This window comes from Podarcis muralis, chromosome 1 (genome assembly GCF_964188315.1).
Source record: "Podarcis muralis chromosome 1, rPodMur119.hap1.1, whole genome shotgun sequence".
Taxonomy (NCBI): Eukaryota; Metazoa; Chordata; class Lepidosauria; order Squamata; family Lacertidae; genus Podarcis; species Podarcis muralis.
This window is the reverse complement of record NC_135655.1, coordinates 109,635,777-109,657,672: the sequence shown is the minus strand read 5'-3', so window position 1 is coordinate 109,657,672 and position 21,896 is coordinate 109,635,777. Positions and strand designations below refer to the sequence as shown.

Here is a 21,896-nt window from a genome sequence, read left to right as displayed (position 1 = left end):
CCACTAGAAAGGTCAAACTTTCTTAAATCTGAACATTCCAAACCTTAATAAAATCCACAATAAAGGATTTTGAATTTTATGACCCATTGCAGGTTACAGGAACAGTCAGGTTGGTGCTATATCAGTGGTTTAACAAGATATACACTTTAAAATTCCAGAACTTTTAATTCTGATAACCAGTCTCCTGCAAGTCTTGTTTTAAAGCTGCAGGGGGCAATCTTCTGCATGTTTGACCAAAAGTCAAACTAGCGGAGTAGCTAGTCAGGTTTATCAGAACACCAACATTTTCAGACTTGCCACGTTCCACTTGTAAATTCAAAAGAACATTAGTAATCCATTTTGAAGCAATGAACCAGCTATAAAAGGCAAACCTAAGCATGTTTCATCATTATTCACCTCCTCCTTCTACTTCCTGAACCCTCAATATAAAATGCAATCGCTCCAATATACTTCTGCCCCCTCCAGAAACAAAGATTGCCCCTCCATGGCATCACAGGCTATCATTACTAACACACACACACACACACACAGACATATATGGAAAGCAGAGGGTCAGTGTGCACCTCACTGTTCCTCCTCACACACACATTGTCCTGAGATGTTGGGTTCCCCCAATCTGCAGAGGAAGAGGACTGTGTCTGAAAAACCTAGAGTGTGTGTGGGTGCATGGATGCTAAGTTGTATGCAAGCATAATATGAGTGTTTACTGCTTATATGGTATGGAAGTTAAGTCCAAGAGCCTTAACCCATAGTTCCCAATCTTTTGAGTGAATTTGTAGTTCTATTACTCCTCTTTTAACTCCGATTATATTGAGGGGACGCGGGTGGCGCTGTGGGTAAAAGCCTCAGCGCCTAGGGCTTGCCGATCGAAAGGTCGGCAGTTCGAATCCCCGCGGCGGTGTGCGCTCCTGTTGTTCGGTCCCAGTGCCTGCCAACCTAGCAGTTCGAAAGCACCCCCGGGTGCAAGTAGACAAATAGGGACCGCTTACTAGCGGGAAGGTAAACGGCGTTTCTGTGTGCTGCGCTGGCTCGCCAGATGCAGCTTTGTCACGCTGGCCACATGACCCGGAAGTGTCTCCGGACAGCACTGGCCCCCGGCCTCTTGAGTGAGATGGGCGCACAACCCTAGAGTCTGGCAAGACTGGCCCGTACGGGCAGGGGTACCTTTACCTTTTATATTTTTAAAACACCTTTGAATTTCCATCATGCGTATCTTTCTCAAGTTCGTACTTTCTATCAGCAAGCCCATATATGTTAGAAAGTTTCCCTTATGCTAATCAGAGGATTATATATGCATTCCATTGGCGCATTTAAACAAGTATTCTTGATTACAAGAACTTCAAGTGGTTTCCTTCCTTCATCCATTCCAATTGCCAGACACCTGCATCTCGTTGACATATGTCAAATTGCTGTGGGGGAACACAAGGAAGTACACGTGGTCCCCATAATGCAGCAGTCCAAAGCTTACCCAATTTAGGAGCTTGTAATCTGTATATATTTTGGATTAAGGTTTTAAATGCACTCCTTACTTACCCTATTTTTCGCTCTATAAGACGCACTTTTTCCCTCCTAAAAAGTAAGAGGAAATGTGTGTGTGTCTTATGGCGCAAATGCAGGCTGCGCGGCTATCCCAGAGGCCAGAACAGCGAGAGGGATTGCTGTTCTGGCTTCTGGGATTCAGAATATTTTTTTCCTTGTTTTCCTCTTCCAAAAACTAGGTGCGTCTTATAGAGCGAAAATACTAACTTTTCCCAACACGGTTCTATAGCTGTTTCCCCAGAAACGTGCATCTGACTAATTTTGACAAGGAAATAATTTCCATCCCATTTATTCAGGAGGAACTGTTCCTAGAGCAGGCATGGCCAAACTTGGCCCTCCAGATGTTTTGGGACTACAACTCCCATCATCCCTAGCTAACAGGACCAGTGGTGGGAATTGTAGTCCCAAAACAGCTGGAGGGCCAAGTTTGGCCATGCCTGTCCTAGAGCATACAACTGAAGCAGGATTTTGAAAATCCCTATTGACATTTCCCTTCCTTTTGGCAAGGCTCACTCGGCTTCACTCTGCCATGTTCCAGCAGTATCCGGTGTCACTACAGTATTGCACAGAGGCAAGTGAAAGGAAGGCACACTGAAGCATTCAGCAAAGGCAAAGGATGTGATGTTTTGGAAAGGGTCTCTATCCAAGCTCTGTTTCAAGCTGCATTGAGAGTTGCACTATAGCACTGCTAGGGCTGGATCTCTGGGCCCCCAAATCCCACCAAAGGACCACCCGGAGAGTGGCAGATGATGGGAGCAGCAACAAACAGACCCCACATCAGGCACATTTAAGACAGACAGGACAAAAACGGAGGGGAAAAGTGTGATAAATCAGGACTGTGCCTCAGAAAGGGGAGAGTTAATGGGTAACAGACACAGCACGTGACATTCCTATTACGCACACTGCTCAAACCCAATGCTTGCAAAAACATTCTTTTCATATTAGTCTGTCTCTCACTCTGAGCAAAGGATTGAAATATTAATAACTTTGAAGCTCAAGTCCCCCATGTCAGCAGCCTAGACATTCTGCTGCAACCAAAAACTAGGACAATCTATCAACATGAATGTGCAAGAATAGACAGTCTGGTAACACAGCCAAATATAGCCAAATATGAAATCATGCTCTGCTTCGGTAAGCTGAAAAGGAATGTGTTCGACAACACCCGTTTGACTATTATATGCCATTTGCAAGTCCCAATCCTTATGTGGAATACTGGCAGAAATTATCTGATAAGACTGCATGAAACAAGAAGCAACAAGTACAAGATGGGAAAGAACTGGTTTGCCAGTAACAACTAACATCGATTGCACCAATGTCTTCTTCACTAACAATGAAATATAGAATTCAGCTGGAATTGTAAGTTTAACTTGAGTCAATACGAATACCATCATCGACAGGCAGGTGTTTTGAGATCACAATGCAATGTACAATTATATAAAAGCAATGCCAAGTTGACAAGTCACTCAGTGAAAAGTTAACAGTAGCTATCTAGTAAGTTATTATCCTTGCCAGTTATATGCAAGAGGAACATACAATTCCATTAAAACAAACCTTAAATGAGTGTTTCACCTCTCCTCCCTCTCCCTGATCATTCTCTTTTCACAATCAAGTTGTGTTTTTTATTTTGCTACAATCTACTCTATTGATTTTTATTTTTTTTACTGATTTTATGTTTCCTTTCCTAGGGTATAATTCAGTGCTTCTGACCCATGTGTATCGTGTTTTGCTATCTTAAAACAGAATGTGGTTTATTTATTTTGAAAAACCTGTATCTTGGAAGAGATCTAATTAGGATTTTATTATTTTTAATAGATGTATTAAATTAATATCCTACCATTCTTCCCAAGGAAGTCCAGGATGGCAGTTTTACAGTACCTGAAGCCCTAATGTTCAGACAAATGCCAACACCTTTGAAGTTTCCAGGAGGAGACAGGAAAAGCAGCTCAGGGTAATGGAATCCACAAGAGCTCTCAGGTATCAATGACTTACTGGACAAACTGGGTGAATTTAGAGGTGGTTCTCTTTCCTTGCAATCAGGATCTATATAGTCTTCCAGGTAAAAGCTCCTCTCAGAATGCACTATTTTGTTTGGAACTGGGAAGAGCACATAAATCAGCTCAAAATGTTTAGGATACCAATTTCCAAATAAATAGTTTCCAAATGGCAGTACCTATGGCTCCCTCGCTTCCTTTATAACTATTTTAGCTTCCCTCCTCTAAAGTCTTCTACTTTAATAGTTGCTTGTAATTTTCAGTCATTCTTATATTACAGCACAAGCACATAACCTACAAGGTTATCTTTCATCGGTTTGTGGGTATTTACCTCCTTACAGATTTTCAATATAAACCCTGAATTAAGTGGTTCACAATTTTTGCAATTAAAATAAACCAAATTATAAATTTTGACCAAATAGCAAAACCTGTGTGTGTACTTCATCTGCTTAATTGACAACCGCAGCCTCAGCATCCATTGACGTCAGTGGGGTATATGGGTCCTAGCTGTGCATAGGATGCAGCCTTAGGTTCCAATGCCTCTAAGTGCTCTGCTGGCAGAAGTCCCACTCAGCACAAAGGCTTTACCACTATATAGGAATGCCTTTTCCAAAGCTCTGAATGAACAAACATTTGCTAGAATTTTAGGAACACGCAGTGTGGGTCTGCTTCGATCTACTTTTGCAAGGTGATTTCTCTGGGACTGAGGCCAATGGTTGCTGTTTGTTTGTTTTAAGCACAATAATATGACATGCAAGTAAAACTTGACTACTTACTAGCAGGCACAGAAATAAGTTGCTCCAAAGCTGGTTTCAACTACCTTTTGGAAATGCATTTCTAATAATTTTTAAAAGACTCCGAGGGTTTTCTAATGGTTCCCTCACTACGAGAAGCGAAGTTACACTGAACCAGGCAGAAGGCCTTCTGGGTATAGGCACCCTCCCTTCACATGTCAAGCAGATAAAGAACTACATTACTTTAGAAGACATCTGAAGGCAGTCCTGTATTGGGAAGTTTTTCATGTTTGGTATTTTAATATGTTTTATATAAACTGCCCGGAGTGGTTGGGGAAACCCAGCCAGATGGACCAGGTATAAATAATAAAATTATTATTATTACTGGCCACAGAAGAGTTTAAAAGGGGGACAGGTATGGAATAGATATCTTAATCACAACCTCTCTTCTCTAAACACAAGTTTAGTGTTCACCCCTCTTCTACCACAACCTTGGCATTTAGATAAAATCCTGCCCCCCTTTGTTCACATTTGTCCACAGTTCCATATTCTAGACATTCTGCTGTTATAATTTAAATACTACTAGAAAAGTAAGGTCAGTGTGCTAAAAGAAAAATAATGAAATCAGGGAGAAGCACTTCTCAACATGGACTCAACATTTGAGCTTCATTTGAACTTGCCTTTTCCAAAGCAAATTTTTTAGATGCTACCAGTAATAAATCAGAAGTACATGCAGTTTCTACACCACCACCACATTTCTGCACGTGAGAGGCCACATAGCCCCACAAGGGAAGTGAGTATTTATAGTTTTGTAATTATGAAGGGAAACCATTAGAAATCCATGTCATGTACTTCAAAAGAATTCAACAGTTATATGACAGCTCAAGAAAAACAGCCAAAACCTGGGAAAACAACAGTGTCTTCCATACACTTTACAACATCCTGGAACACCTATACAGGGCCATAATGTTCCAAACCGGCTCTCTCTCTCTAATGCATCTGTGTTTAAAGACTAGTAAAAGTTTGGATTCTGAGCCTTTCCAATGAGGCTGAATAGCCATGTAAGTATTCACCACAGTGTAGATGGTCAGGTTTCACTGCATCCCTTTTCAGAATTTTTGAACTGAAGGGAGGGAGGGAGGGAGGGAGGGAGGGAGGGAGGGAGGGAGGGAGGGAGGAAGGAAGGATTCAACAAGACTTCTTGGCAAGTCATTTTCAAGCTTTATTTTTTCCTCCAGAGGAAGCAGAAACAATGACAGCTGTTCAAGTTAGTACAACATTTGTACATGAGCAACTTCTGCCTTGGGGGGGGGGGGATATATTCCTTGGCCCCATAGCAGTTTTTAAGTACCACGTGCCTTTGGACCAGAAATATCTGGGTCTCTGTTTTGTTTTAAATAAAACATTTGCCACATGCCGAATGCCACCCTTGTGCCATCACATTTTTCTTCAGGAGGTTTGTGTGTTGGACAGCTCCCCAATTAGCCGAAACCCTGCTCTGATGTTAACTTTTGCCATCCTTTTCTTCAGAGCAAGATTATAATTGGAAACTGGGGAACTGGCTAAAAACTACACAGAAATGGGGTGATTTTGAGTGGAGAACCAGTGGAGAAAAAACTTCACACACTACTTGCCTGCTTACTTTTCCATTCCAACTCCCGCCCCATAAACTTTCCCCTCTCACATGGTTTTGAATATCTGGCAGCGTAAACACACATTTTGAACTTTATACTGGGGAAGTAGCAAACAATACGTGTGTGGGGATTTGGTAGGGGAAAAGGGTTCAGCATTCCTCTTTCCCATGTTGCCGTCCAGACATGTCTCTACCCAGAGGAGTGGTTATATTATACATCACTTTTTGGCCTAAATGTCCCCGTCCCTGCTAGTGATAAACAGCATATTAATACAACAAAAATGTATTATGAAATACAATAAATCAATCAAAATATAAAACAGCAACTTATAATAATAGAGGGGGACAAGACTGTAAATGAAAGGATTAAATTACCAATCGTGTATATCGACCCTTGTAGAAACTACAAACTTGAACAGATGATGAGATACATTTTCTTTCTTTCTTTTTTTTAATGTATACAAACACTTGCTTTTTCTTATGGGAAAGAGGGGCCTCTGGGGTTTAGTCACACATATTTGCATGTAGTGCACAGTAGGGGGTACTTGTTAAAAAGAAACGAAGCATGGTTCATTATCTGAGAGAAAAACAATTATCAAAAAGCTCTGTATCAACAAAAAGCTCTCGTTTATTAGAAACAGTTCAAAAGGGAACAGTTTAGTTATCTTACCATGCATCCTCTGTTTGTAACATTATAATGTAAAACTTGTATATTATTTAAAAAATACAGGGGTCTTCATGGTGTGTGTTCCAAGTTAATTTATTATTTGGCATTTTTCTAGATGCTGGAAAATTAAGCGCTGGTGCTAAAATGGGAGGGAGGGGTGGTTGCTAGGAGAATGCTACTGATCTATTTACCAGCTATGTTTTGTAAGCAGCAGCTATATAGTGCTTATAAAAATTATCTTCACCGTGGTTCATTTCGACATGTGAGCTGCTTTGGGCACAACTGTGCCGGAAAGCGGCATAAGCATTTTATTTTGAAATTTCTTATCAATGCTTCCTATCCAAAAGAACTGCACAGCAATGAACAAAACAGAAATCAGGTACAATACTATAGGATCTCAAAGCGACGTACAGTCACATCTTCTGCAATTTAGCTTGCACAATTTCAACCACCCGTGGTTGAAGGCAGGCTGGTTGAAATTGCACAAGTTGAACCTCAGCAAGAAGGAGAATTGAAAACCTATTTTCCTGCCAGGCCTTGCTTGGGGTTGTCCAGTGTGGAAAGAGCTTTTGAGCTCTCCACTTTGCGGGGGGTGGGGACACCAACAGTGCATCAGCTTTGGGATGCTCTCATGAGATCTCTCAGGCCAAACCAAGTTCCCATGAGATCCAGCGAGGAGGCGAAAGGAGGTCGCCCCCTGGCTGCATCACAGTTTCAACAGCAAGTGGCCACACACCCCGGCTATCCCGATTGGTCAGCTGGGGGGTGTGACGCAGTCGGGAGTCCCTATGACGTGGGCAGCATCCTTGCACCCACAACCAGGTCACTAGGAGGTCCTGGATTGCTCCCTGGGGAAGGGGAGTGGACCTTTTAAGCTCTCCACCTTCCTTGCTAAGTAAAGCCCACTTGGTGCGTGTGCTATGGGAGTACTGCAGATTCTCTCTCTCCTTCCTTCACCCGCCAGGTGAAGAGCTACATCTCTTTTGACTGGCTTTTGACACCTGAGATGTACATTTTAAGACCTGCCTTATTACTGTAGTTTAAAGTTGTTTTAAACTGTTGTTTTAAAATATTGTGTAGTATAGCATTTTAATATTAATGTTGTTTTAGCCCACCCTGGAACCTTAGGGTGAAGGGCAGGTAATAATTACAATATAGTCAAAATGACACCATCCACACATACAAGGTCTGGGGGGAACCCCAGGATTTCCAGAAGAACATATATATATAGGGAGCTTAGGGTTTTTATATATATAAAAACCCTAAGCTCCCTACCGCTGAGCAGGCTTAGTTGGCATGGAATGCTGCCTGTGAAGGAAAATGGGAAACTCAGGGGATGGAGGAAGAACAAAATGGAAAATCCTGAAAAGGGAATGGCTGAACAGGAACACTAAATTCTCAAGCATAGTGTTGCAGAGCCCACTTGTCTGCTGTTTTCTGAGAGGTTTCTGTGTCGTGATGAAATCCTTAACTGTGTTTCGGGCTACAGTGGTTTCTTGCTATCTTTCTTCTGACTTTCCATTTCCGCTGCAAATTTATCCTCTAAGTGTACCTGGATCCATTTGGACGTATCTAACATTTCATAGAACTGCTTAAAGAGGCTACTATCCATAGAAATCCCTACTAAAATGGGAAGGTTCTTATTTTCTAAAATTTGTTGGCTGCTAACACGTTTCTGCAATTTGCCAACATGCATGCATGACTCTACTGGTTATACTTTGCAACGCTATACAGGAGCGCCACAGATTGAACAGAAGTATTCTGCCAGATTCTGTGTAGAATATTATATAAGAAGAAACACAGCCTCATTTCAAGACAGAATTTGCTCTCCACTTCTAAATATACTTAGACGCTATTAACCTCCAATTTTTCTCTGTGACATCTTGGCAATGACAGCCCAATGTAATGTAATTACTTTATAAGATTATCTTTTGTTTCTCAAAGAAATAAATTGCACCAAGGCACTTCAGCAAAGTTAAGGACTTTAACAATCTCTTCCCTTAAACACCATTTCCTTGTCATCTTTGCATAATTGGATAATACTAGCCTCTTAAAAGACAGCTTGTTGATGTCTGCAAAATCATCATCATACAATACAAGAGGGAGTGATGAACATTGGGATCACCACGGATTCCAGTCAATGAAAGGAGGGTGTGTCCTGGACTGAGCTGCTTCCCCCATTTCTATCTAAAGCAGGGCCAAGTATAATTTATCCCTTCCATTGATAGAAGTTTCCAACGTTTTCAGGTCATACTGAGGAAACTTGACAACTGGGGGGGGGGGGGGAGTAAAAATTTGGCGGGGTGTGGCCTGAGGAATCCTAGCAGGAGACAAGAATGCAGAAGCCCAAAGGAAAGTCAGAGATAAAATACATTACAACAGACTAGAAGAACTTTTTTTGGGGGGGGGGGATCTTACTAAAATCTTTAGCAAAACTGGTCTCAAACCACAATCTCCTTGATAGTAACCTCCCTCTCCTGATGCTCACAAAGCAAACAGGTAATGAGATCCTTCTTCTGCTGAATCAAATGAATATTCACTACTCATTGCAACATCCCTTTGTCATGCAAAAGAAAAAGGCATCAGAGATTGTGCTACTCTGACATTCCTCTCTGCAAAGCTATCTGGTCTGTTGAATGTTTAAAAAGCATGTTTATAGACACCCAAGCCCTAAACTCAAGTTAATCCCCAACACAGAAAAGTGAATTACTAGGCAGAAGCGTTCTGTCCATCACAATAAATTCTGAAGTACTTCTCTGTGTCACAACCAAGCAAGTGGTGGTGTAATTATGTGCAGGGATGGTATAATGTCGGAGAAGACATGCTTTTTCCAAGCAGTGTGTGGCAAACCAAACAGAATGCAACATTGGCAAAAGCAAATGGCAAGCATAAAACCTGAATGTGTGCATGGATTTGGGAGTCGCAGATCTTATTTCCAACTCTTCATAATATTGCCAAACATTTATTCAGCTATCATTATCCTCCCTCTGATAAAGTACTGATATATTTGGATAAAAACTTTAAAGAGCAGTAAGCTGGTGCATCTATCAGAAAAATCCAACATGAGATAGACTTCTTCAATCTTTGAAGCATGAGTCTACAGACCTCCCCATAAGTGTTCAGGAACAAAAGCTAGCCTTTATGGGAGAAGGCAGTTATTTTCCAAGGGTTTACAATAATAGGAAATCTCTCCTTGCTCAGAATCTAGAATTGACAAGATTAAGGGCCACTTCAGACTTTCACTAGAAGCAGCAAATGGAAGCCAGAGCATCTCATTCTCACCTCCAGATTATAGCTGAAGGGAAGAGATATTCACATCACAGGGATATATATATTCTGCCCTGCATCAGTTGAACATGTACATCCCCAAAGGGCAGGGATGGAGAACTTGTGGCCCTCCAGATGTTGATCAACTCCAGCTCCCATCAACCCCAAGCAGTGCATCCAGTGGTGATTGACGACAGGAGTTTGCTCCAAGAACATCTGGAGGGCCACAGGTTCTCCACCCCACCATAGCAAATGTAGCCCTTTTTTTTGGATCTGGCTCATATTGGTGGAAGAAGGAAGCATTGTTCGCACTCCCTCTTGCAGCTTCTCATAAACATCCAATGTGGTCCACAGAATCTCGAATTCCGACTTCAGTCATAGGATCATAGAACTGGGTTGGAAGGGATCCTGAGGACCATGTAGTGAAACCCCTTGCAATGCAAGAATATGCAGCTGTCCCATACGGGGATCAAACCTGCAACCTTGGCTTTTGTTCTCATTTTTTTCTTCATCCCACCCTAGTGCCCCCCCAACAAAAAACACTCTTTCAAAGAAAAATGCATATTTTCTGAATTTGATGCTGCAGAATCCTAAATACAGCAGAAGCAATTAACAAAACAGTTCCCCTGCTGCATCCAAAGGCTTACTTATGGACTGATTGTACCACCGGCACAATAGATATTCTTTGCAAGAGTGTGGAGTTCATTATGTTGTATTGATTTTCATGAGTTTCTAAAATGTATTTACAACAATCAGTGAAACCCTCCAAGTGATCAACTGAATGAGGTGAATAACTCGGCGGGATACACGTCACTATTAAAAGAGCCAAGATAAAAAGCATCCATTAAGCACAGAATGGTAACAAGTCTTCCTGCTAATTTCTCAAAATGGCCTCTTTGGGCACCATGGTAACGTGCCTGGAAACTAAAAAGAGAAAAAAAGGGTTTCTAAGAATTTATCCTGTGTCAAGGACACCATTGCCAAGATATTCTAAAATGCAGCACTTGTATTCTTTGCCTCAAAGTACAAATGTACAAGTGCTGAAACTAATTTTGGACATTAAATTACTTTTAAAAAATGCATATATGTATGCAAAAAGGTTTGATGACACCACTGTAAAATGAATAGATGAAGGCAGGTTTGAAGCTGAAAGATGTCTCAATTCCACTAAGTTACAAGTGGTGAGCCCATGCAACAGTGGAGGAGCGACGGTTTCACCCATCTAGGGATGACAGGAGATGAGTCCCAACTTCATGTGTTCCCTATGTAGCTAATGAGTCATACAAAAATCCTATCTTGCTGGGCAGGGACCCTCTGAGGTATCTGTTAGCCCATGCAATCTTCAAAGATGCCGCAAAATACCTTTTCTAGTTATCTGCTGAACATATCATGTACCTATCATACTAATTTGACTACACCCAAATTCAAAATTACAGGAAGGACCTTTATATTATTTATAATGAAGCTTAATCCAGATAAGGCTAAGGCACGCTTAGTACATTGTTCCCTAAATAGGAGTGGCAGGGTTCTACTTGTTCCCTCTGAAGAAATAGCCTGGGGATACTTCTGGATCTGCTACTGTTTCTGGAGGCACAGCGGTATGGAGTGCCTTCCACTGGCTTCAGCTGATGGCCCAGCTGTGGCTGTACCTAGATGGCGTAGTCGAACTTCTTGTCCATGTTTTGGAAAGCTCCAGGTTAGATAAATGAAATATGTTATACTGAACTGTTATATGTGGGAGGTAGTTTAGAAACTGCAGCTAATACACAATGTGGGAGCCAGACTACTGAGTAGAACAAGGCAATCCTGGCCCAGCTGCCTTGGCTACCGATTGGTCTCTGGGTTTAATTCAGATTTCAGCCCTGACAACTCACTTCCGTTTTTATTGTCTTATCGCTGTCCTGACTCTTAAAAATTTTGCTTCTGTCCTTTTTTTCTTTCCTTCTAATATCTTACCTAATGTGTTAAAATTAATTTTAGATGTAATTTTGGTGTAAGAGATGAAGCTTTTATATTTTTTTGCTTTTCTTTGTGGTACAAGAGGTAAAAATATAGTTTAGATTTCATTAGTATCTTTAGGCGCCAGGCAAAAACATTCCCCTTCTCTCCCTTGCCTTTGGCTAATTAAACAATCTATGTAGTCTTTTAAACTGGGGGGCGGGGGGGGGCGGTATTGTTTTTGTTTGTTACTATGTGATGTAGTTTTGTGTCTTTACATTGTAAAATGCCCTGTGATGCTCAGATGAAGGGCAGTATAGAGATTTTATTAATGAATAAGGAAAGGCTTGAGTAGAAATGGGTTCGTTTTCTTACGGAATGAACAATTACAAACAGGTTGATCTTTGCCTGACTTTTTGATTTTCCAGTCTGATCCTTGCAGAGCTATGTTGTCTGAAAGATTCAACAGATGCATAAAGTATCAAGCTTGATTTCTGAAACTTTCCTAAAACCTGGTGCTCACAGCACCAATCCATGCACTGGACTCCTTCAGCTGACTGCGCTTAGTTTCACAGAATCCCACCATGTAGTTGATCTCACGAAACTGTTTCTTGCAATATCTGAATTAATTAACAGAACTGAAAAACTCTAGGGATTCTTTTCTATCTTGTCAACTTCAGCTAGCCATCCTTGCCTGACCTCTCCCTGCCCCCACCCCACCCCGCACCTCGCCTTCTCTTCAATTCCTGTCTTGTGTTCACCTCTGATCTACAGCACTATTAAGCTACCTGAACACAGAAATTCCTTGCTCCTTAGAGCTGGCAGAGTAGCCCACTTCCAGAATCGACTCACGATAGTGATGCACATTATAATTTCAGACTGAGAAAGATCTCCACCTAAAAGCCTTGTTCAAAGAGAGAGAGATGCCGGATTAGCTCACATGTTAATTAAGATGCAAGATTCAGATCTGTATGCCTTAATGCGATTTGATATGATTTCATACCACACTGATAACAGTGCGGTACTACAACTGATACAATGTTCAAAGGCCTATTGCAAGCAACAAAAGAGGTGGATGCTGTACCGCTCCGGGCACTCTTGGATGACCCGAGATCCAACTCAGTTGCGTCAATATGACTTGCCAGCATAATTAGAGAAATTATCCATCTAGGTTATCCACTATAACTGCCAAATGGAGTATTTAAGAGCAGCATCAGAAAAACAGTGGGCTGGAGAGGACATGGTGAACACAAATAAGATCCACAGTGTTTTCGTCTGGCACTTCATTCCTTCATGATCTGGCCCATATAGGTCTTGGTATGCAGTTGGGCTGCTGTAGCTGCCAGTCAAATTGCTTCAGGGTCAGGCGGGCAGCATGAAAGCAAAGCAAAGGACATAGTACTGACACCACAAACCTTTCCTTCTGCTTCACCTGTGCTGTGCTCAGTTAGGCAACTCTAGCTCACACTTAAATAATCAGAAGTGGGTAACTGCCCCCCCCTCTCTCTATATATATATATTCTAAATAAGGAGTAGCAGGTTAACGCTGGCTCTCCAGGAAAGTTCTTTGTTCAGCGGGGCTTATTCTTGGTTAAATCCTTAGCTGTGAAGCCACTGCTTTCAGTTTAGAAAAACTTAAGTTCCATTAACAGATCAACCCTTACCAGAACAGAATGAGAATGCTGCCAGGAAAGTAAACAACAAAACCTTTTGCGTTTAGCACTCTGTGCTTTGGGCAAATGCACAAGTATGCAAAGCTTAGCGTCACAATTAATTCGGACAAACAATGATCCAGCAGATTGCACAGGGCGGGCGATCTTGCCAAATGCTACTCGGAATCAACATCTGTTCACAAAATCTCTGATAGCTTGGGATACTGACAAGGGATCCAGAATGGTAACATAACAGCATAATCATGTTTGTGTATCATGGTCCTTGTTTAATTCCACAGCTGTGAAATATGGGCAAGTTACAGTCAGTACGTTCAGTGTGGGGGAAAATTAATCTTAATATCTTCAGCCTGCTATATATGTCTAGCTGGAAACCTAGAAACAATAAAGCTTATAGAAAAACATCTGCAGCACTTAAGTAGAAATTCTGAAAGCTAAACTGTTCATGTTTTGTTTATGTCCTCTGAACAAGACAAAATCTACTCTTTAAATAAATGCCATCCTTTCCCAGATTGCTTTCAATCCTGAAAATAATGGTTCCTGAATTTTATACACACACACACACACAGCGCCATATAAGCTACCAAAGGAGCAACTTGATGCCTGATTACAGGCAAAGGGCGAACAAGAGCTGGTTCTCCCATTCATTTGGAATATACAGGGGAATATACAGGGATCCGTAAAGGTAAAGGTACCCCTGCCCGTACGGGCCAGTCTTGACAGACTCTAGGGTTGTGCGCCCATCTCACTCAAGAGGCCGGGGGCCAGCGCTGTCCGGAGACACTTCTGGGTCACGTGGCCAGCGTGACAAAGCTGCATCTGGCGAGCCAGCGCAGCACACGGAACGCCGTTTACCTTCCCGCTAGAAAGCGGTCCCTATTTATCTACTTGCACCCGGGGGTGCTTTTGAACTGCTAGGTTGGCAGGCGCTGGGACCGAGCAGCGGGAGTGCACCCCGCCGCGGGGATTCGAACCGCCGGCCTTTTGATCGGCAAGCCCTAGGCGCTGAGGCTTTTACCCACAGCGCCACCCGCGTCCCAATACAGGGATCCACAGTGGCATATAAAAGACCACATTTAACATAGAATGACCAGTGAAGGCAAGTTTAAAGTATGCCAGACTGAGCAATATATTGTAAGCTTTTCATACTTCCCAAATAAAGTAGTGTGCTGAATGCTCAGAAGCAAGCCAATCAACCCAAACCCCACACTTGTTTTCTAAGGTTTGGAAATGTTTTTTATGATTTTTTGATTTTTTTGACGGCCAGTTGTGGCTTAGCTATTAAATCTATGCAAATGTGATTGTCACATGTGACAAACTCTAAGTTGGGAACCTGTCTCCAGTTCATGAGATGCTTCATTTGAGCATCCCAGTGCTAATAAGGTCTCCCACCCACGTTCTCTGGAAAAATCCCCCCCCCCCAATGGAGCAAAGCACATAAAGAGAAGGTCTTCATCCACATTATAAAGAAGTGTGAGCAGCAGCTTACACACATATCACAATTCTCTCCAGCTATTGTCTGTAATGTATTTCTAAATCACCTTATCCTGTGTCATGATATGAAGAGGCTGTGGTTCACCTCCTAGAAGATCCTTTCTCAGACACACATAATAAGAAGCACAATGGGACATTAGCACTAATTTCATTATTCAAATGGGCCTTACCTTTTTCAAGAGTCTGGCTCCATAGGTGAATATATAAAGGTAAAATGTAAATCTCCACCTGCAAATAAAGTAAAATATATTTATCTTGTTAACCTTGCTTAGGTTGCCCTGAGAACCTGCTTAGAGGAGAGCATATAAATGCCCCCTAAAAATTGTATTTTATGTGTCACACATCTATAAATCAATATTTGGGCCGGAACTGGAATCTGATCAAAAGTTTAATTCACCCATCACAGCCAAACAATTAAATATATACCATATCTGAGAGCCAGATGAAGCCAAGCAAATTAAACTCAGGTTGGTCCCCCCCCCCCTTGCTAAATGCAAACAGATTAAAATAATGCCCATGGTAGTTAAGTTTGGCTCAGTAAAAGTGTACATTGCTGAGACAACGGTTGCATACATGGGTCGTATACATACAGTGCATACAAAAGAATAATGGTTTCCATTTATGTTAAAGTGTGACTACCTCAACAGCCATGTTAGAAACCCAGGTATATAACCCAGGCTCCTTAATGGCTCCTTAAACCAGGGTTATAGTCGGCAAAACGGAATGTCTAGTTGCCATTTTTGGACCAGACGGCTTGAAAGTCACATTATTCAATACGACTTTTTGATTCCTGAAATGCAATCTGATTGTGCAGATAAAAAATAATGGGATAGAATTCTACAGGATGTGTTGCTAGTATGTGAAAACAGTCAAGATTCAAGGGTCCCCAGGTCTGCACCTCCAGATGGTGGAGATGTCAGGCGCCATTCTGGTGCTCAGGCATCTTCACTTGACCGCAAGTGACTGACAGCCAGGTGCAAAATATGCCTACTGCCTGGCGAATTTCAAACTCTGCTCAGTAGGTGAAACACAAATGCACTGGGGGAAATGAAGAGTTACCAAACAATGGATTCTAAATATCTCAGTAAAGCTTACTGTTTCAGGGGGACAAGTAACCTCTAATAATGGACTGTAAAGTACCCTAGAAGCATTTATACCAGTGGGAGACCAGTTTTGTCCAACAGTGTAAACATTTCAGAGTCAAAAGATGTGAACTGCACAGACAACAGACTGTAGATGAGCACAGACAACCATTTAATGGATTACTGCATGGAAACATAGAAAGCTACTGTATACTGAGTCAGCCTGTTGGTTCATCTAGCTCAGTATGTAAGGTCACCCTAGAAAATGGTCTGGAAGTTGCAGCTCCTGTTGATCTACCTAGCTTTCTTCCTGTCCAATGAGTATGTGTCAACACTAATTTCGTTGCTATTTGCTACAGTTGCATATAAACTACTTGGATCTCCACAGTTGAAGAGCTGGTAACCATATGATTGTTCAAAGGCATTCTGTGCTTAAGGAAAAGTATGATGGGCAGATTAGAGCTTGTCATTACAATTTAGGATGCAAGCAAAAAAATTAGTTCAGTGTTTCATCAGTATCTGCACTGACAGTGTCCAACTGTTCTTTTCTGTTCATGAATTCTAAGTGAAATTCTGGAAGGCATCTGTTAGCCAGGAGACATACTTAGATTATATGGCATTATTTGATTGTCACAGTTAGCTTTATTTCTTAAACCACCCTCAGTTTGTAGAGGTAGCTTCATATCTGGTTTCAGTTTTTCAGTCTTAAGCTTGTTCAGTGCACAGTGAATAGAATTTTAGAAATATTTCTTGAGAATGTCCAGAGTTCTTGGCTTACTGAGTAGGAGTCAGACTTGAGTTACTCTGGTAACAGTGGGACCTAAGTTGTTTATGATTAACTTTGCACACTGATTTTGGCAGGGCCAAATTATCAAATAACTTAATCTTGATCCAGCCCACTGTGCCTGCTGTCTAAGTGTGGTCTCTCTAATGTACGAAGGCTTGTAATAGTGGCTGTGTATAGCCCTTGTATTCAGTGAACAGCTTTCAGCTTCATTATCGTCAAGTCTTGCAAATTAGGATAGAAAGTGATATAGCAGTACAGTAGTACCTCGGGTTACATATGCTTCAGGTTACAGACTACGCTAACCCAGAAATAGTACCTCAGGTTAAGAACTTTGCTTCAGGATGAGAACAGAAATCGTGCTCTGGCAGCACAGCAGCAGCGGGAGGCCCCATTAGCTAAAGTGGTGCATCAGGTTAAGAACAGTTTCGGGTTAAGAACAGACCTCCTGAACGAATTAAGTACTTAACACGAGGTACCACTGTACCTGGTAATTACTTAATCCTACCGTATTTTCATTTTACTGTATGGTGTAGGGGTTAGAGTGTTGGGTGGAATCCAGACACATATAAAAACCGTTCTGAAAATGCTTTTTTAAAAAAGTGTTTTTAAAAATACTCTGAATTTTCCATAAGGCTCATCATCCCCACCTAGTGTCACATTATATATTGAACTTAAAACGTTTTATTTGCAGCTGTATAGTTGAGTCCTTGGACTAGAACCTGAGAGACCCAAGTTTGAATCTCTACTCAGGGGGTGGAGACTGGGCCAGGGGGTGACCTTGGGCCAGTTGCAGTCTCTCTGCCTATCCTACCTTGCAGGGTTCTTGTGAGGATAAAGCAAGGAGGTGGAGAAGTTTTCACTCCACCCTGAAGAAGAAGGAGTTTGGATTTGATATTCCGCTTTATCACTACCTGAAGGAGTCTCAAAGCGGCTAACATTCTCCTTTCCCTTCTTCCCCCACAACAAACACTCTGTGAGGTGAGTGGGGCTGAGAGACTTCAGAGAAGCGTGACTAGCCCAGGGTCACCCAGCAGCTGCATGTGGAGGAGCGGAGACGCGAACCCAGTTCACCAGATTACGAGTCTGCTGCTCTAAACCACTACACCACCCTGAGCTCCTTGGAGGAAAAATGGGATATAAATGGAATAAATAAATATTTCTTTTAATGTGACCACCCAATTATTAACTGGGGTGGCAAAGTGGAATCATATGGCACCTCTCGTAAAACACTGAATTCCTGATAGAAGGTGTTGCTATTGTTATTTGGAGACCTGAATGGCTTGGGGCTATTGCTTAATACTTAATGGGCTACTTCTCCAATACCTGACAACTAACACCTTGAGATCAACTAGCAGCTTGTTTGTGCTGCAGCCAGTAGGTGGTGGGAGAGTTTCTCCACGATGGCACCCCTTTTGCATTTTCCCTCCGCATTGCCGTTGTTTTTACATTAAACAACCATGTGTTTTTGACTAGGACTTTCAGGGAGTGACCGAGGCTGAATGGTCATCAGTTCCTCTCTTCCTTTGCTCTGCTGGTGCTGTTTTCTACCATTTTAATTGGTTGGTGATTTGCTACATCCAGAACTGATAGTCCTGGACTCCTGTGGGAGGAAACGCAATGAACAAAATAAATTCACCAAGTGGTGAATGCTTCGTCACTAGTCAGAAAGGGCTCATTTCCGGAGGCTAAGGAGCTTGGGGCTCCAAAACCACCTGGATGGCAGACAGGTGAGTTCACACCTGTTCGCATGGCTCACACCAGCTGCAGACTTAAGCAGAGATTGCCAAAGAACAGTGCAGTCTTCTAAAATAAGCCCATATTAATACTGATTATCACTAATATCACCGATAATGTCAATGTAACAAGATCTGTGACGGCAAAACAATGGAAGGGTAATATTAAAGAAGATCTTATCCTTCAATTATGAATTTAAAGCACGCAGGCTAAGATCCACTGTATCACCTAAAATGCTATAAACTGCCTGTACTTGTTTCTATTTTTGCCCTCTCTGCATGACTCAGGACAGGATTCAAAATGTTCTGAAACCAACAATGTGAAAAAGCTTTAAAATTACATATTGCAAATTGCGAAGAACAAAAAGAAGTCAGCTGGCTTATCTCCAAACAGCTTTAGAGACCAGAATTGCAAGCACGAATGACATTTTAAATTACAAGTTGTAACTTCTGCAGTTACTTAGCAATTTCCATAGTTGACCAGAAAGGGAAGCAAACAAAGCAGCCAAATCTGATAAAGATTTTGTAATTGTCATAGGGTTACATATACCCATGTGGTTATTTCAGGGGATTATGGGTGGGATCACAGGCACCGGCATCTCATACAAAATCCACATCAAAGCAAAGAACTCTCAGCCCATGGAATTCTCAGGATCACATTACCTTTGACACAGCAGACCGGACCCACTGATGAAGTCTGCTGTGCGGAAGACAATGTATAAAATGCCAAAAAAAAGGGGGCGGGGAGATAAAGGGTCGCTAAACACTTGGGGTAGTATGCCGGAGCAACACAACCTGAACAATCATGCCTTCATTATGACACCATCTACTCTAGGAAAAACAAACAGGCAAAAAATTCCATTGCAAAGAGGTATCTTTAAAGTCCACTCTTCCCAAAAACTTTGCATTCCATTGCTTTAGGGGAGGGTAGATAACACAGATCCCGAAAAAAACATGACTTAAAAGTATTGCCTCTCCTCCTTCCACCGTTCATGAAAAGCATTAATCAGCGGCTTTCATTTGTTAGGGAAAAATCCTTCCCAATGTTTTCTCCTCCACCATAAATCAAGATCTTTTTTTGGGGAGCGGTGCCTCTTCACTTGCCAATTATGTCTGAATTCAAGGGTATTCCACAGCTTGCCATGGTAGCTTGCTGGGGCTGTCCTTGGATAGAGCCAATGAGCCCAGCGCCCTCGCCTTTTCATCTGGGAGACGGAGATTTCCATCCCCGCTCACAGACACACACCAAAAGGCATTAACAGACGACTGAGGGTTGTGCCGTTTTGATACCCTCAAAAGGTTAGGGGAGACATGCCCCTTACCCCTCATTAATCTCCACCTGGGACCCCTCCCGGGCACTGGAGCACAGGGACGCGGACTTATAAAAAATATTGGGGGGGCCCGGGAAAGCTCATGAATAATAAATAAGCTCATGAATATGCAAATAAAGTGGCGCCGCCTCCTCGTGAGCGAATAGGGGAGAGCGTGCTGCGCCTATTAATCAGCTCCAAAGGAAATTGGGTGGAGCTTTTGCTCGGGAGGGAGGGCAGGAGGCATGCAGCCCGCCCCTCCCTGTGCATTTTGGGCTGGGGGAGGGGCGGCGATGGCGCTCTGCTGGAGGGGCGCCGGAGATTATTGGGGGGTGGAGCCCCCCCAAACGAATTTTTGAGGGGGCTCGAGCCCCCTCAAGCCCCATGGAGTCGGCGCCTATGCTGGAGCACCCAAGAGGGCGATTTGCCGGGTTCACTGCAAAACAGGAAGTTCAAAGGCCAGGAGTCTTGCTTCCCGTACAACCTCTTAAGCAAATACTTAAGATGCAAATCTTGAATAGGAAACAAGTACCGTAATATCAGGCACAAATGATATGTTCTGCAGGAAAGCTCTAAGTGGAATGTCTGGTGTATGTTTTTACTTTAATGCAACACTGGGGAGGGAACACTCCAAATTTCATCAGATCCTGCATGAAAAGGTGGGTGAACAACCACATTTATGGGAAGTATTCTTAAACTCTTTCTTCCCATGCAATCTAAATCCTCCCACTCTCAAAGATGCTGTCAGCTGAAGGGCGGGAGGATTAATTTTTGCATGATTGCTTAAGCATTAAAATCAGCAAGAAGGTGAAATATCCAGGGCTTTTATCCAATGCAAAAATGGTTTTACTTTTCAAAATAATATTGGCCTGTATGATTAGAACTCTTGCTAATTGGGGTTCTCATCAATCACTGAAGTTAACTCTCTGTAAGTGGGTAATTTCATAAGAAGGGTTTTTTTTAAAAAAAGTATCCAGGGCTTTTTTTTTAACCTTAAAATATATATTTTGGATATACTTTTTATCAAAACTTTTCAATATACAATGCATTAAAAACCAAACTAATCTAAATAAAAAGGAAGAGGAAGAAAGAGGAGAAAGGAAGGAAGGAGAAAAAATATATAGAGAGCCCTCTATCAGAGGTAGATCTTAATCATTATCCCACACAGGAGCTTCCCTTTCTTCTCCCAGCCTCCCACCCTGGGAGATCTTCCCTTCCCTGCCTCGCAGACAGACTCAAGTTAATTGCTGGCTTAAAACTGCTGAAACTTGAACTAGACAAATTTCACAACATGGCGGGTGTAGGGATCAACTACTCAAAATTTCTCATATTGCCCTTTTGATGCATGCAAGGGAAAGATACTTGTGGTTTGATCATTCATGTTATAGAAGCTTTTGGGATGTGGCTGTGTTAGCACAGTTATGGTAAGCTATTTTCCTAAACAGCTGGAACAAATGAAACCTGGTATGGTTGGGAAGAAATGCGGCCATAAAGATGTCCATTTTACTGAAACCTTTCTTCCTTTTATAGCATAGCCTCCAACATTTCTCTAATGGAAACAGGGACATCCATACCCTCCAACATTTATCTGATGAAAACAGGAATGCCTTAAGGAAAACAGGACATTCCAGGATCAAATCAGAAACCGGGACAGCTTCTGTAAATCCAGGACTGTCCCTGGAAAATAGGGACACTTGGAGGGTCTGTTATAGCCCCACTTTGCCTTGATCACTTACAAGTGGTTTATTTAATGGCAGGAAGAATTGGACAAATTCATCACAATGGGTAAGAAGAGAGGGATTTGCAACAGCACTCTTTATATGCCACGAGTCAGGGGAGATCTAGGAATGCCGAATTTGAAATTGCACTACAAGGCTCTTTAGCTAAAACATTTAATTCAAACTATAATGATATACCATGGGTACAAATCAAATCACTGCCCCCAGCTTCTGAGGTTCAGGCACTGCCATTATCATACCTTTGCTGGCCAGCCATTCATAAGGTGAACAACCATTTCTCAAAATGAACCTACTGATATGGAAGAGAAGAAG

The 21,896-nt window shown here is 42.1% G+C and overlaps 1 protein-coding gene across 2 annotated transcripts in view; it reads right to left on the bottom strand.

The window, feature by feature from the left end:
• The window catches only part of CERS6 (ceramide synthase 6), an 82,185-nt gene that overhangs the window by 25,725 nt on the left and 34,564 nt on the right, over positions 1–21,896 (bottom strand). For both annotated transcript variants that reach the window (XM_028747725.2, XM_028747734.2), the window contains exon 4: positions 15,104–15,161. In XM_028747725.2, the coding sequence (XP_028603558.1) occupies positions 15,104–15,161 (58 nt within the window). The remainder of the gene's footprint in view (positions 1–15,103; positions 15,162–21,896) is intronic.